At 57.9% G+C, this 13,816-nt stretch overlaps 1 protein-coding gene across 2 annotated transcripts; it reads right to left on the reverse strand.

Moving 5' to 3' along the window:
- Positions 1 to 52: 52 nt before the first annotated feature.
- On the reverse strand, positions 53 to 9,132 carry SQSTM1 (sequestosome 1). Of its 2 annotated transcripts, none has more exons than XM_053656821.1 (8): positions 8,871 to 9,132; positions 7,013 to 7,108; positions 6,089 to 6,318; positions 5,858 to 5,999; positions 5,057 to 5,137; positions 2,084 to 2,280; positions 1,677 to 1,866; positions 53 to 813 (listed from the first exon to the last, which is right to left on the reverse strand). In XM_053656821.1, exons 1-8 carry the CDS (start codon positions 9,073 to 9,075, stop codon positions 656 to 658), a joined length of 1,299 nt encoding a protein of 432 aa, XP_053512796.1. In that variant the 5' UTR covers positions 9,076 to 9,132; the 3' UTR covers positions 53 to 655. The 2 variants fall into 2 exon arrangements, with proteins under 2 accessions (XP_053512796.1, XP_036992260.2); XM_037136365.2 differs by having other exon boundaries at positions 1,677 to 1,872; positions 8,871 to 9,131.
- Between the last annotated feature and the right edge of the window lie 4,684 nt (positions 9,133 to 13,816).

Below are 13,816 nucleotides of genomic sequence, written 5' to 3' on the forward strand. Positions count from 1 at the left end.
AACAATAAACAGGCCTTTCAAACAGATCATTGCTCATTGCAACATCTTTGAGTAAAGTGCTTATACCATTTAATTACAGGTGGATTACAAATATGCTAACAGAATGGCTACAAAGGGATATTCTTCCTTTAAAAGCAGGTGACACACTTGGGAGAGAATTGCGACCACCATCGGTTCCCGTCAGCCCTTCCTGTTCCCGGACATGAAGCTGGTCCCGGGCCATCCTCCCCACAGGATTCGCACCAGGACAGCCGCCTTCCTGACAGGAGGGTGGCTGTGTTCCGGTGAACCTGGAGCAGGTCAGGTTTCCAGCAGAAAATCAGCTACGGGTCAGCGAACTGTCAGTCGTTTTAAAAAAGCAGAAGGGCCATCAGGCAAGAGGCGCTCTACACGGCTGGTGACTCGGGCTGGTGGAGAGCAGCTGCAGGAGGCGGAGGAGCCCTGCTCTGCCCCAGGGCACCCTGGAAAATGCTCTTCGGATATCAGCACATTTGGAACTCCCTCCTCATGACGCTTGTCCTACTGCCCTACAAGGCTTCATGCAGCCCCGCCCCCGACTCTGAAAGAAGAGACACTGGCCCTTGCTGAGGCCTGGGTTCTACACTCAACACAAATATGACCAGAAAGGGGACGGGTAACAGGTAGGCACAGAGTGTCACAAGGGCGGTGGGTGCTTCGAATACTGGATGGTGTCCAGGGCAGCCCCAATGTCATAATTCTTGGTCTGCAGGAGCCTGGTGAGCCAGCCGCCCTCGTCAGAGAAGCCCATGGACAGCATCTGGGAGAGCGACTCAATGAGCCGGGGGTCAGCTTCTGCCAGAGAGAGAAATGAAAGCCATGAGCAGGGGTTGCTGAGCCCAAGTGCAACCCGCAGGCAGCACATCCCATCCAGCTAGCAAGTACCTGGCGCCTGCAAGGCCTGGCCAGCTTTCTCTGCAAAAGGCCAGGGAATAAAGATTTTAAACTGCTTTGCAGGCTATCAGTCTGTCACAGCCACTCCGTTCTGCTGTGACATCATAAAAGCAGCCAGACAACACATAGGCAAATCAGCTGTATTCCCCCAAAAAAGTGTATTTGTTAACACTGATATTTGGATTTCATCTGTTGTCACAGGCCTTAACTTTTTAGACAGCCATTATAACAGTATGAAAATGGTTCTCAGCTATTGGCTGTCCTTGGTCTTCTGTGCTCTGAGGCAAAGAGAGACACTGGGGTCCCAAGGGCCATATTTGGCCACAGATGGGTTCTCTGTTCAATACAGTCTTCAACAACATTGTGAGGTGACAGCAACAAACTCAGCAGAAGACCTGCTGCCTCTTCTATTCAGTGCATGCTCTCTGGCTGCCACAGTCCCCACCCAGCCCTGTTGCCTCCCACACCACCTGCTCCCCAGGGTGGCTTCCTGCAGGCTCCCCCAGGAGCCTCGGCTGGGCCCTGTCAGGTCAGCACTCTCCACGAGGAAATAGTGACAGTGGACCAGAGTGCCAAAGCCAGTGCCGCCACCACGTCCCATCTGCCTTCAGAACTGCTGGTTTAGCTGTAGAAATCATTAAAACCATCTGTGCTTACAAGGGCTCAGCATACATACACAAGGACAAAACCAACTCTTAATTCCCTCTCACGTCAGCAGACAAGCCCCACCATGAAGAACACCATAATTGCTTGGAATCACTTGCCTGGCGGCAGGTGTGGGTACACGGCTGCCTCCTTCAGCCCCGTGGGTCCTTCCTGGGAAGGGTCCAGAGAGCCAGGCCCCTCCGAGCCAGGCATCTGCAGGGACTGGAGTTCCCCTGTGGATGGGTCCACCTCTTTAGAAGACAAGTGGGTCCAGTCGTCATCTCCTCCTGAGCAGTTATCCGACTCCATCTGCTCCTGGAACAAAGCCCATGAGTGCCCAGCACCCCCCCCCCAACCCAGCCTCCACCCCTGGGAGAGCCCATACTGGCTGGCATGCAGCCGGAGGGGCCACAGAGTGACAAATGCCAGACTCCCCTCTGGGCTAGGACCCTGCCCCAGCAGGCTACACAAGTGCAGGCAGGGCCGCTGGCGGGGCGCTAAAAGACTCAGTGAGGGGAGGGCTTGCCTCAGGCTGTGTGCCGGGCTGCAGGGCTATCTTGTCCATTTGCTCGGCCAGAGACCGCACGGGCCCCTCCACGACCCCATCTGATGTGCTGGGGCCAGGAGAGCCGTGCCTGCCCTCTGCACTGGTGCTGCCGGCAGACGCAGGTGCGAGGCGGCTTCTCTTCCCTCCATGTTCCACGTCAATATCCACCTCGATGCCTAGAAGCCAAGGAGGAAACAAGAACCCACAGTCCTTAGGGGGCGACCCTGCCCACTTACCGAGCACTTGCCCGCCAGCCCCTAAGTGTGCAGGGTGGGGATGCTGGCGTCTACTACTCAGGGTCGCAGCACCACACATGGGGCCAGGATGGAGCCTGCCAGCCAGAAGGCAGGTGGATGGATGGTCCTCTGTGACCTTCAGGATCCTAAGGGCTAAACTCCCAAAATCCTGGCCCCAAATCATCTTAGTAGAAGCTAAGAGCTAGAAAAACTCTTACTGCACCTCTCTCTTCTTCCAGCTTTTACATTAATCGCAGCTGACACCCCAGGTCAATCTCAGAGCCAGTAGGTCCAGAAAGAGGCCTGGCCCTAGGAACCAACCGCTGAATACCTCGTGTGGCCAGAACGCCCCCATCTGGGGGCTGAGGACCACAGGCAGCGCCATGCTGTGTAGGACCCGACCGAGGCGAAAACCACATGTGTAAACACTAACTCGGATCGCCCTCACATTAGTTCCTTGTGAGAAAACACCCGCAACTCCAACGGCAGAATATGATCACTTCCTCTCTCAGCTGAAGCTACTCAAAGGCATGTTTTCCTCAAATTTTCCTCCTTTTGTAAGCTCCTCCCTAGTTGGCAGAAAGCAACCCCACCCACTTTGAAAGATCGGGACAGGCCTTTATCCTTCCCCCAAAAGCCCTCTGGGCACTTCCAAAATGCTGCCCACGTGTCCTGAGTGGGGAAGCCTGGTCAGGTTCTGAAACCCACCATAAGCTCAGATGGTGTCAGGATGGACAGCAAGTGGAACCCGGAGCCACCTGGGACGCCTTCAGAACACAGCTCCCAGGCCCTCCCCAAGACCCACGCACCAGCACCCAGAAGGCAGACGGGGCACCTGCACTGTTGTCGTGTTCCCTCCCTGAACCCAGACCTGCTTTCAGGACTGCCCAGTCGGGCTCATTCTTTCAGTGAAGGGCTGCCCTTCAGAGTGAGTCACTTAAGAGAGTCTCCCTTCACTTAGATACAGATTTAAAAACAAAGAACAGCCTAGACTCCGGCTGGTGCTCAGTCGGGGGAGGGGGGGTAGAGGGGGCGCCTTCCCCAGACACCAGGATCAAGGGCTCAGCCCCTGGGTCAAGGGCACAGACAGGAGTCAACCAATGAAGGCAAGAGTACGTGGAACAACAAATCAGCCTGGGTGTGTCTCTCTGCCTCTAAAAAACAGCCGTGGTTGTTGATTCTGATGCCGGGCCAGCGTGAGAACCACTGTCGACTTGCTGTCTCCCACAGGGCAGTTCGCATGGCCCTTAGCCACGGCCCCCTTGGTAGAGGACTAGCTCTCAAAGTCCCACTCACTCACCTTCACTGTGTCTTACACGGGTGGCAGACAGAGTATAACACAGCTCATCCCCCGATTATTACCTGACCATTGTTTTATGCTCCTTGGAGAGCATTAAGAATATCACTCGTTTTTTCTCATTCTCTCAAAAGCCTTACAACTCTAATATAGAAACTGTGGGTGGCCCTGGCTGGTGTGGCTCAGTGAATTGAGCACCAGCCTGCAAACCAAAGAGTTGCCAGTTCAATTCCCAGTCAGGGCACATGCCTGGGTTGCAGGCCAGGTTCCCAGTAGGGGGTACGTGAGAGGCAACCACATGATGTTTCTCGCCCTCTTTCTCCTTCCCTCTCCCTTTATCTAAAAGTAAATAAAATCTTTAAAAAGTAGTAAGAAATATAAATAAAGAAATCTTTAAAAATAAAAAAAGAACCCACGGGTGGTCTGAGCTGTTTCATGGAGGAGCAATGCCAAGATGCCACCGCTGCTCAATGCACACCAGCTGTGGGGCGGAACACGGGCATGGTGCAGGTGCCCTCCTGGCAGCGGCTTTCAGACAGACTACCCGGACACCACCTGCCACTGCCACCACAAGATGAGTCCCTTCAAGTCTGAGGTCACAGGTCTGTGGTGGTCTATAGCCAGAGGTCACCTTTTTTTTTTTTTTTTTTTAAATATTTTATTTATTTATTTTCAGAGAGAGGGGAAGGAAAGGAGAAAGAGAGAGAGAGAAACATCAGTGTGTGGTTGCCTCTCATGTGTCCCCCACTGGGAACTGGCCTGCAACCCAGGCATGTGCCCTGACTGGGAATCGAACCGCGATCGCATGGTTCGCAGGCCCGCGCTCAATCCGCTGAGCTACACCATCCAGGGCCAGAGGTCACCTTTTTAAACTGATTCTCAGGACCACACAACCCCCCCCAACTGAGCACCCGCACCCAGACCAACAGGCACAGTGGGGGCTTTCAAAAGCCTCAGGTCATGCCTGTTACACCTGCCGCAGGTCACATGCCCTGAGACCTCTGAACCTGAGCACTAGCAACAGGGCGTCACTCAGGGCCCCCTCCCCCACCACTCCGGGCTCCCTGGCTCTGGCACTCGTTGGGCACTCTGCCCAAGGACAGGCTGAGGACTGCAAAAAAGAGGCAGGGGAAAGGAAAAGGCATTCCAACTAACTGCCCACTCTTAGGAGCGGAAAATGCACCATTCTTCCCCCAGAGACCAGACCGCAGAAGCTGACAGGCCAGCGCCCTCCTGGGGCCATTCCAGCTGAAGGTTGGCTCGCTTTTTGCACGCGTGTGGCAAGTCCGTCGGGGAATCCCGCCTCAAAGGCGTCCCCATTCCTCTGAGCTTGTTGGGGGAAAGCCACCAGCAGCCACTCATACCCCGAGTTACCAAGCGGCCTCGCTGGCCTCAGAGGACAGACAGGAAGGCACTTACCCAGGGGGCTGAGGGCAGCTGCCACACTTTCCCCCACGTTCTTGAGGAAGTTCACACTGGGATCCTCTGATGGACCTGGAGCTTCGAATTAAAAAACAAAAAACAATGATGTTTAACTCAGAGCACATTTCTCAATGACCTTGATACCTGTTGCATTGCCATGACCTTCACCCCTCGTGCCCTCCCATCCTGGGGGCCTTTCCTGGCAGCCACGCCCCAGTGCTTTCCTCTCCCTCCCACTCCAGGCCAACTCCTGGGCCTACTCATCCCTCTTTCACCTGTGAACCCCAGTGATCAGAACCCCGCAAGGGCCACCGTACACACAGTATAAAATGTCGGCTACTTCCTAGATACATTATTCTCTTAAAATCAAAGAAATATCCCCACCTGTGTCCCAAAGGATGAGGAGAATCAAAGGACACACTAGGAGTAATGAACCCAGAATCCAAAAATCTAGAAAGTGAACTATGTGTAGTTCTAAACTTTGTGACTGTGGTTTTAAAGACCTGACCTAACCTGGCCTTGACTTTCCAAACAGCTACCACAACAGAGACGCAGGTGCTGGGGCCAAGCCTAGATCTAGTGCAGGCGAATTAGCAGCCTTGGGCACTTAGGCACATGTGCCCTTTGTAAGACAAAGACAGCACCCCTTTCTGCAGGGTTTGGTGAGGGTTAAATAACCTGAAAGGCGGAGAAGCACCCAGCGCAGCCTGGGCACAGCGGGATTTCCATTTGGGGAAGGCCCTCCAGCTCCGCGGCCCTCCCCCCAGGCCCTGAGGAAGCCAGCAGACCCAGGCTCACCAGAGTCTGCTGTGGGGCCGCAGCTGGCTTCCCCTGCCCGAGGAGGCCGAGGGCTCCAGTTCCCAGGGAGTCCCATTTCCCAGCCGGGCCATCCAAAGTGCCCGTGCTTCAGCTTCCGGAGCCAGCGGCTATGAGAGAAGCCCTAGGGAGAAGAAGGCAGAGGCAGGTGGTGCTGGGTCAGGGGGCTCCTACCACCCACACCCACCCCAGCCAGCGGGGAGGCCTAGTCACCTCAGAGAGAAACCCCATGGGGCTGGGGAAGGCAAGCTTGCTGTGCTCTCGGTGCATGCCCTTCCCCTCGCAGCTGGCACACAGGTCGTAGTCAGGGCAGACACTGCACTTGTACCGGGTCCCCACCACCGGGCCATTGCAACCATCGCATATCACGTTGGGGTGCACCATGCTTCGGGGCGCCTCCTGCGCACATGGCGGGCGGTGGTCCCGCCGACACTCCTTCCTCTCTGTGGGAGAGACACGAGGTGGGGTCCCACAAAGTCTCCCCCTTGTCACTGCTGCGGGACTGTCACCACTGTCACAAGGCCCCTGGTCCCGCTCTCCAGATCCTGAGTCCATGTGGACTTTGGCTGTTCAAGTGACAGCAATGAAGCAGCCTGAGAGCCTGCCGGAAGGTTCCTAGCCCTACGCATGACCTGGGTATGCAGGGCCCAGGAGGAGAGAAGCAGCAGGGAGCTGTCTACACAGCTTTGGTCTCGCCCTGCATTCGAGGGAGCTCCATGGCCCTGCCAGGCAGGGCCCGGTGGACTGAGCATTCAGGTCGCATGTCTGGGTTGTGGGGTCAGTCCCTGGTTTGGGGCGTGCAAAAGGCAACTGATTGACATTTCTCTCCCTCTTTCTCCCTACTTTCCCTTCTCTGTAAAAATAAATAACATCTTAAGTAAATAAAATGAACCCCAAGACACCCCCCCAAAGCTGCCCCCAAGCCCATGCACTTGGTCTGAACACAATCAAAAGGGAACCCAGAGACCCTCTGCCCCACCGGCCGTGTTGGGCATGGACTGCTCTCGAGCCAAGCCCAGAAATGATCCTGCCACTGTCCACGTGGCCCTCAGTGCCTCCTCCCTGCCGGCAGGGTTTCCCCATAACCTCAAGCCTGCCAGTTTTACTGGTCAGCAGAACCCCAGGATAGCCCTTTACCTTTAATGTAAATGCGGAAAATGTCATCCTTCACATAGGCCATTGCCATCGTCAGTTCCTCATCACTGGAGAAAGCAACCAGGTCCCCGTCCTCATCTAGGGTGTTTAAAAGACAGCGGGTGAGTACTGGGGGCCTCTCACCTGGACACGACTGCTGAACAGGGCCAAGGCCAGACTGCCCGTTCACTCTGCTGCTGCCTGGAAGGTACCTTCTCTACCCTACAGGGCCATGGGTGGTAGCAGCCGGCTCCCTGCGGCTCTGCCTCTAGGCCAGCTGCCCCTTCACACAGGTGCTGCCTCTGCTCACATCTGATCAGGCCCAGGCCCATCTGGAATTGGGAGCAATCCCCACCTGCGACCTGCCCTGGGAAACCAAGCCCCTCCAAAGGCCTCCTGTGGTTTAGGAGAGTAGGCAGCATGGATACATCTGCTTGCTTCCTCCTGCATGAGGCTCGACCATGGATTTGCATGCTGCCTCCTGTTTGATGTTGACCTGACTGGTTCCAGATCACAGCAGGCTGGACAGCAGGCTGGGCCAGTTGTGAGGGCCACCAGGTGCCGCCCGGCCCAAAAGAACAGGGACAGTGTCAAAAAGCAAAAGCAACCATCAGCTAATGAACAGATAAACAGGATGTGGTGTGTGCATACAACTGAATATGATTCAGCCACAAAAAAGGATGAAACACTAAAAACTTATGTTAAAGTAAAATTACTAGAGTCCTAAAAAAAAAGCAGGACGCACAGACACCTGCTGTGGCAGGGGTGTAGCTGGAACGGCACGTTCAGTATAAGAAGTCAGTTACAGGAGACTACAGGCTGTGAATTTACATTCGCACATTTACATGGAATGTCCAGAACAGGGAAACCCAGGGAGGAACAGAGTTGCTTATTGGTTGCCCAGGGTCGGGGTGGGATGGGGTGGGGTGGGGTGAGGTGGGTGGCTGGCTGAAGTGCAGAGTTCCTTTATAAGGCTGCAGCATGAATTTACGACTATGCTGAAAGCTGTGCATTTCAAACGGGTGAACTGTATGGCATGTGAACTACAGCTCAGCAAAACTGTTACAAAAATAACAACCAGGAGCGGGCGGTGCTCCGGAGGGACGTCCCGGCACTACCCCGCCCATGGGCCTGCCTCGCCTCTGCCTCTCCGCCCCTCCCCTCGCAGCCACTAGTCAAGACACTAAGCTAGTTCCTGGACTGCTGGCCCACACCGACGCTTCGGAAGGTTTTGATCTTGTTCCTCTGCCCACTACCGGTGCAATGACGCCTGGACTCAGCTTGGCCTGGGAGCGCTGCGGTATGTCCCCGACCGCTCCTCCCTCAACCGCCCGGGGCCGCACGTCCCAGAGTCCCCCGCACCCCCGCCCTTGTTTACCCGCGTCACCGCTCCTTCCAGCTAGCCCAGGTTCTCCGGGGCACAGTCGGAACCCCCCGCCCCTGGCACTAGCAGGCCCAGACTCAACAGCAGCAAGATGCCAGTGTAACCTGAGTACCTGCCTGACCACCCACCCAGCGCCCGCTGCCAGCCAGCAAGACGCCCCAGCGCTCCCTCGCCAAGATATGCAACATCATGGCGGGGGGAGGGGAGGCCTCTTCCGCCCCAGGCCTGAGACCCGCCAGGAGAGCCTGGCAGTGCCTGGTCCCGCAAAAGCCAGCCTTGGCCACCACTCTTGGTCACTAGGCTGGCACCTGAGGTTGTACTGAGGACCCGTGCGGGCCCCCGCCCACCCAGGGTACGGCCAAGGCAAATCCCCGCAGACGTCACCAAACCCGTCCAGAGGGAGCAGGCAGCCACCTGCTCACAGGCAGGCCCGCTTCCGGGCCCCGCGCCGCTCCCAAGGGTGCCCGAAACGCTCACCGCGGTAGTACGCCTGGAAGCTGCCCGGACGCAGCACGGGGAACAGGGCGGCCACCCGGGTCAACAGCCGCTCGCAGGGTCCGGGGCCCGCAGCGGCCTCGGCCTCCGCCTCGGGCTCAGCGCTGAAGCAGAAGCTGAAGCGGCGGATCTCGCGGGCCGCGTCCTCCTTGCCCAGAAGGTACGCCTTCACAGTGAGCGATGCCATCACCCTCGATTGTGGAGCAGCAGTCGCGCCGGATAGCTGCGGCCCCCTGGCGAACGGCTTTTCTAAGGGACGCCGGAAGCCTGGCCCCGCCTCTTGGGGCGGGGTCTCGCGCCTGACCCCGCCCCCAACAATCGTGCTGCCGCGCGCGAGCCACCCTGCCACGGCCCTGCGCGTGCTACCCACTCCGGGCCGTCACCCATGCCATTTTCTCCCGGTCTCCCCGGCCCCCTGGTCTCCCCGGCCCCCTGGTCTCCCCGGCCCCCTGGTCTCCGACCTCGCTCCTCACTGCCCCTTGCGCACCGGAGACCCCAAGAGGCCGCCCCACACTGTGACACCTAGATCTGGACTTGGGCCTCTGCCCCTGGGGGAAAGGACGCTCAGGGGTCCCGCCACAGGCCCGGGCCTCGCCTGACTCCTCGGGGCGGAACCGCAGGGTTCCGAACCCACGCAGGAGGGAGGGGGGCAGCAGAGGCCTGAAGCCAGGACACTCCTAGGCGTCCGGCGAGCACCGCCGACCATATCAAACTGGCTCCCGATGCGCTGCCCCTGCTCGGCTACTTTAGACAGCCCGGGCCGCAAGAAGCAGTCCGTGCCCCAGCGGCTGCCCACCCAATGCCCCGCCTTCTCCGGGATGCTGAGGGGCGCGCCCCGCCGCCGCAGGCCCGCTCCCGGGGAGGTCCCTGTTTCCTAGGAGATCGGGCTCGCAGGGGCTGAAAACGCACGGGCACCCCACCCCCACCCAGCGGGAGGCCCGTTGAGGCCTCAGTCGCCACCAAGTGTGTACGGTGGCGGAAGACCCTTGCCGTGGGATCCCGCGTGTCAGCAAGAGGGTTCTGCTCAGCAGGTGGTGTCCAAGAACCTGGGGGGGTTCAGGCCTGCTGGCTTCGCAGGCAGCCCACCGGTCAGACCAACTGCCTTACAGTTGGGACCCAAGAAGCAGGCTTTACGTGACAAAAGTGACCTGTTCACCAGGCCTGGAGGAAAGGGGCCTGGAAGAACAGGAGCGGGGAGAGTAGTCACTCTGTGAAGCCTCCCAGGCAGGGGGGGTCTTGTGAGCAGAAGCCCAGGCCTGCTGAGTCAGAGTCAGGTGGGAGTGGGGGAAACCCCCTGAGTCAGGTTCCCAGGGACTGCCCAGGGGAGCCCGTCCGGGGCCTGTCCACGGTTGTGGCTGCTTCCCACAGCATGCCGCTCCAGACAGGCCACGCTGTGCGTTGTCCCTGCTCCGGGCATTCCTGTGAAGGCAGGCCCTCCTTGCCGCCCTACTGTGAGCCCGGGAAAGTGACCTTCCGCCCACGGCTGTGCAGACGGGTCAGGGACGGAGAAGGGGCCGTATTGGGCCAAGGTTGCATTGCCCACAGGTGCCTGAAGGTATGACTCAGCAGAATAGGGGCGCCTTCAGCTCCTGCAGACAGGGCCAGAGCCTGGCTTCCCACTCCCAGTGCTCCAGTGTCCCTGGCTGAGTGGGGAGAGGGAACATAAGGAAAGCCCTGTAACCCATGGCACCCAGTTTCAGGAAGGGCTCCAGGAGCTGCCCATGCATTTGACAAACAGGCTGCCCACAGGACCGGCTGGATTTGGCACCGTCTGGGACGGTGGGGGTTGCAGAGAGGGATGGGGAACTCAGGGAGAAACAGGAGGGCAGTGACGGCCACCCGCTGAGAAGCAGGCCTGGAAACCCTTCCCTGCCCCCCCCCCATCCCCAGCTTGGCCTTCCCAGCAAGCCCAGCTGGGAGTACAGGTCCTTCCATTGCCCTCCCCCATGGCCAGGAGAGGTAAACAAGGCTGCCGCCACGGAACCCCCTGGCGGGGCCCTTTCCGCCAGCCCAGGCCTGGTCAGGTGGTCAGGCTGCAGTGAGTCAGCGTCCCATGACTAGCTGTCACCACAGGGGGATTCCCCGGCCCCTATGCTGCCAACCTGATAACATCTCACCAGGCAGCCAGGCAGCAGGGATGGGGTGCAGCTGTGGGTCTCTGAGGGCCTAGGGAGCCGGAAGAGCCAGCAGACGTCAGGTTTAGCAGGGAGCTGGCATCATGGACGCCAGACTCAACTAAACCCGGTCCCCTTCTGACATCTGCTGTCCTTCCCCTCCTTGGGCTGCAGGGAGTTCCCCCAACCTCCCCTGGGCCCACTGGCCCCCCTCCTCACCTTCCAGGGCGTGGCATGCACACTTAGGGGGTGGGGGATGGGGGTGGGCAGCTTGGTGCCTGAATCAAGTCAACTACTACCCACCGCCCTGCGGTCTTTGGGCAAATGACCAGCTTCAGTTTTCTCGTCTTTGAACGGGGCTGCAGTAGAACTGAGACAGGACAGTAAGGAGATAGGAAATTCTCCTGAGACAAGTGGAATGGGAAACTAAGACGAAATACACGACAAAACAAAACCTGACACAAAAAAACTGAGACAAGAAAATTAAGGCCAGTTTGAGCAACACACAGCCAGCTGGCGAATTGAAAGACCTTATCTCCTCTGACCAAGGACACTGGAGAGCAAACGCTTTATACCTCTCCTCCCTAACCAGAGAAGGCAAGCCTTGCTGCCGGTGAACCACAGGTGTGGGGGAACAGAGGGATGCCAGAGCAAACAGAGATAAGACAGGAACAAAGGGAGCCAGTTTGAGAAGAAGCTGCGTGACTCCCATCAGCTCCCCCTCCCACTAGAACCAGCTTGTCTGCGTATCTGCACTCTCCCTGGGAATTTCCCCCTCCCAAATTCCCACCTTTCCCCTATATACACTTGCTTTTAAAAGTTCAAGGGAAGACAGTCTGTTAGGACACATAAGCCAACGTCTTCTCAGATCACTGGCCACTGAATGAAGAGCCCATAAAGTTCCGATCCCCATCTCTGCTTATTGATTCAGGGAGTGACAGGCTCATCAATGCTGGCTTTTCCGGTTTCAGAATGACCTCGAGTGCCCCCTCCCAGGTTACACTCCCTAGGTGTGTTGGTTGTTGTTTCACTGCCTGTGGGGGTATCAGCTTGGGGTATGGGAATGTCAGAAAGGAGACTACAGCCAAGGTAGAGGTGGAAGAGTCAGGGGCCAGGAAGAGATTTGCAGGGAGAGTTTCTAGGGTACTCGGGGAGCAGCATCGGCAGGAGGTCACATGATTTGGTTTATTGCTGTCGGGGCATTGTAACCACCTCCTCACTTCCCCTTCCTTTCTTCAAAATGTAATCCCATGCCTGGATAATGATTTACCGAAGATCCGTGCTTGGCACGTGGAGTCAAGCGTAGAGGTGGGTGCTGGGCCGGCAGGAGACAGGCCACTGTACTGAGGATCACAGGGATCGAGCTCCTTCAGACCCCAGGCCCAAGAGATAGTTTGTTCTACTCGGGGGCACAGGGTCATGGGTGGGGTGGCCTCCAGGTCACACTGAGCGGAACCCGGATCCACCCCCTAACCCCGGAGGGACGTGCCCTCTGCTCACTTCCTAAACATTCCAGCTGGTTAGTTTCTCCTGGCTCCTCCTCCTGCCAGGAGCCTTTTCCCAACCTGGCAACCCCCTCAGGAAAATCGTCTACCACCTCCTTTAAGCCCTTCCTGCAAATGCCTACAGCCTAGCAAAGTGGTGTTAGGGCTATGGTGTAGGGTGGGGGCATTTTTAAAGAAAAGTGGTTCAAGTCGTCCGGGAACGAAAGCCAGGAAGAGACACGGAGAGAGAGTCCGGTAATACCAAGTTGTGAGGCCTTCTGGGCGGCAGTTGGAGGCTGGGAGCTCCCTTCCTAGCTCCACTGCCCGCACTAGGCTGGGAGGTGGAAGGCCAGCGTACCCATGAGGGCACTCAGGGCGAGTCCCGGAAGCTGAACAGCAACAGCCTGTGCCCCTGGCCATGGCAACCGAGAAACCCAGCGGGGGAAGGGAAACAGGTGGGGCCAGGTGCCACGCCGTGTCTGTACACTTGTGGGAGAAAGAAAGCCCTGTGCCCAAGGTGCCCAGGGACACTCAGCCCGCCCAATGATCCATGCCCCAGTCCCCTGCCCTGCTCGCCCTGCCTGGAAAATGCCTGCAGCCCCGGAGGAAGTGCCAGGGCTCAGGCCGAAGTGAAGGGGGTCCCTCATGAAGCATAAGGGTGGGGGCCCTAGGAGACCACTCGGCGACCCAGGGCAGAGCTAGGTGCCTGGGCCTGGCAGCCTGGGCGACAGCAGCTCCAGGCGATGGGGGAGAGGAGGGGTGGGAGAAGGATGGCAGGAGGGGGCCGGGGGAGGTGATATGGGAAACTTTGAAAAACCTGTTTAACCTTTATTTGCCCAGGCACCCTAGGGAGAATGATGGGGCTGTCTGGGAGGGGCCGGTGGCCGGATAGTCAGTAGGACTGGAACTAGCACCCCCGCTGATAGAACAATTATCACACTCTGCTTCTGTATCCTACGTTTGTCACGTAGACAGGAAGACCCCTAAGCTATATAACCCCCCAAGAATCCTTTGTTCGGGGCTCAGAATTTGGAGACTGACTCCTCTGGGCCCGTGCACGTTAAATAATAAACTTCGTACTCCAGAATCCCTCGGTGTCTGGTCGCTTCGTTTTCCTATAACAGAGGTGGCGCCCACGGGGGCAGGATCCCAAACTGGCCAGGACCGAAGAGAGGTCGGTGTGACACTCCCCAGGGAGCACGTGTCCCAAGCTGAGCAGTGAGAGTGTGGCTCTTCCCACACCCCAGCTCTCCCCTGGCTCGGAGTTTAGGGTCACACGGAGAGGGCAGCGGCTGAGGGGCGGGCTCAGGGCTCTCGTCCTCCTCTCCTC

Source organism: Artibeus jamaicensis, unplaced genomic scaffold, assembly GCF_021234435.1.
Source record: "Artibeus jamaicensis isolate MK-2021 breed Jamaican fruit bat unplaced genomic scaffold, CSHL_Jam_final scaffold_286, whole genome shotgun sequence".
NCBI lineage: Eukaryota > Metazoa > Chordata > Mammalia > Chiroptera > Phyllostomidae > Artibeus > Artibeus jamaicensis.

Coding starts and splice junctions, on each gene's coding strand:
- SQSTM1 (XM_037136365.2), bottom strand. CDS start 9,075: ATGGCATCGCTCACTGTGAAGGCGTACCTTCTGGGCAAGGAGGACGCG. Junction 7,109..8,870: donor CTTCCAGGCGTACTACCGCG/GTGAGCGTTTCG, acceptor TAAACACCCTAG/ATGAGGACGGGGACCTGGTT. Junction 2,281..5,056: donor AGCTGCCCTCAGCCCCCTGG/GTAAGTGCCTTC, acceptor CTTGGCTTCTAG/GCATCGAGGTGGATATTGAC.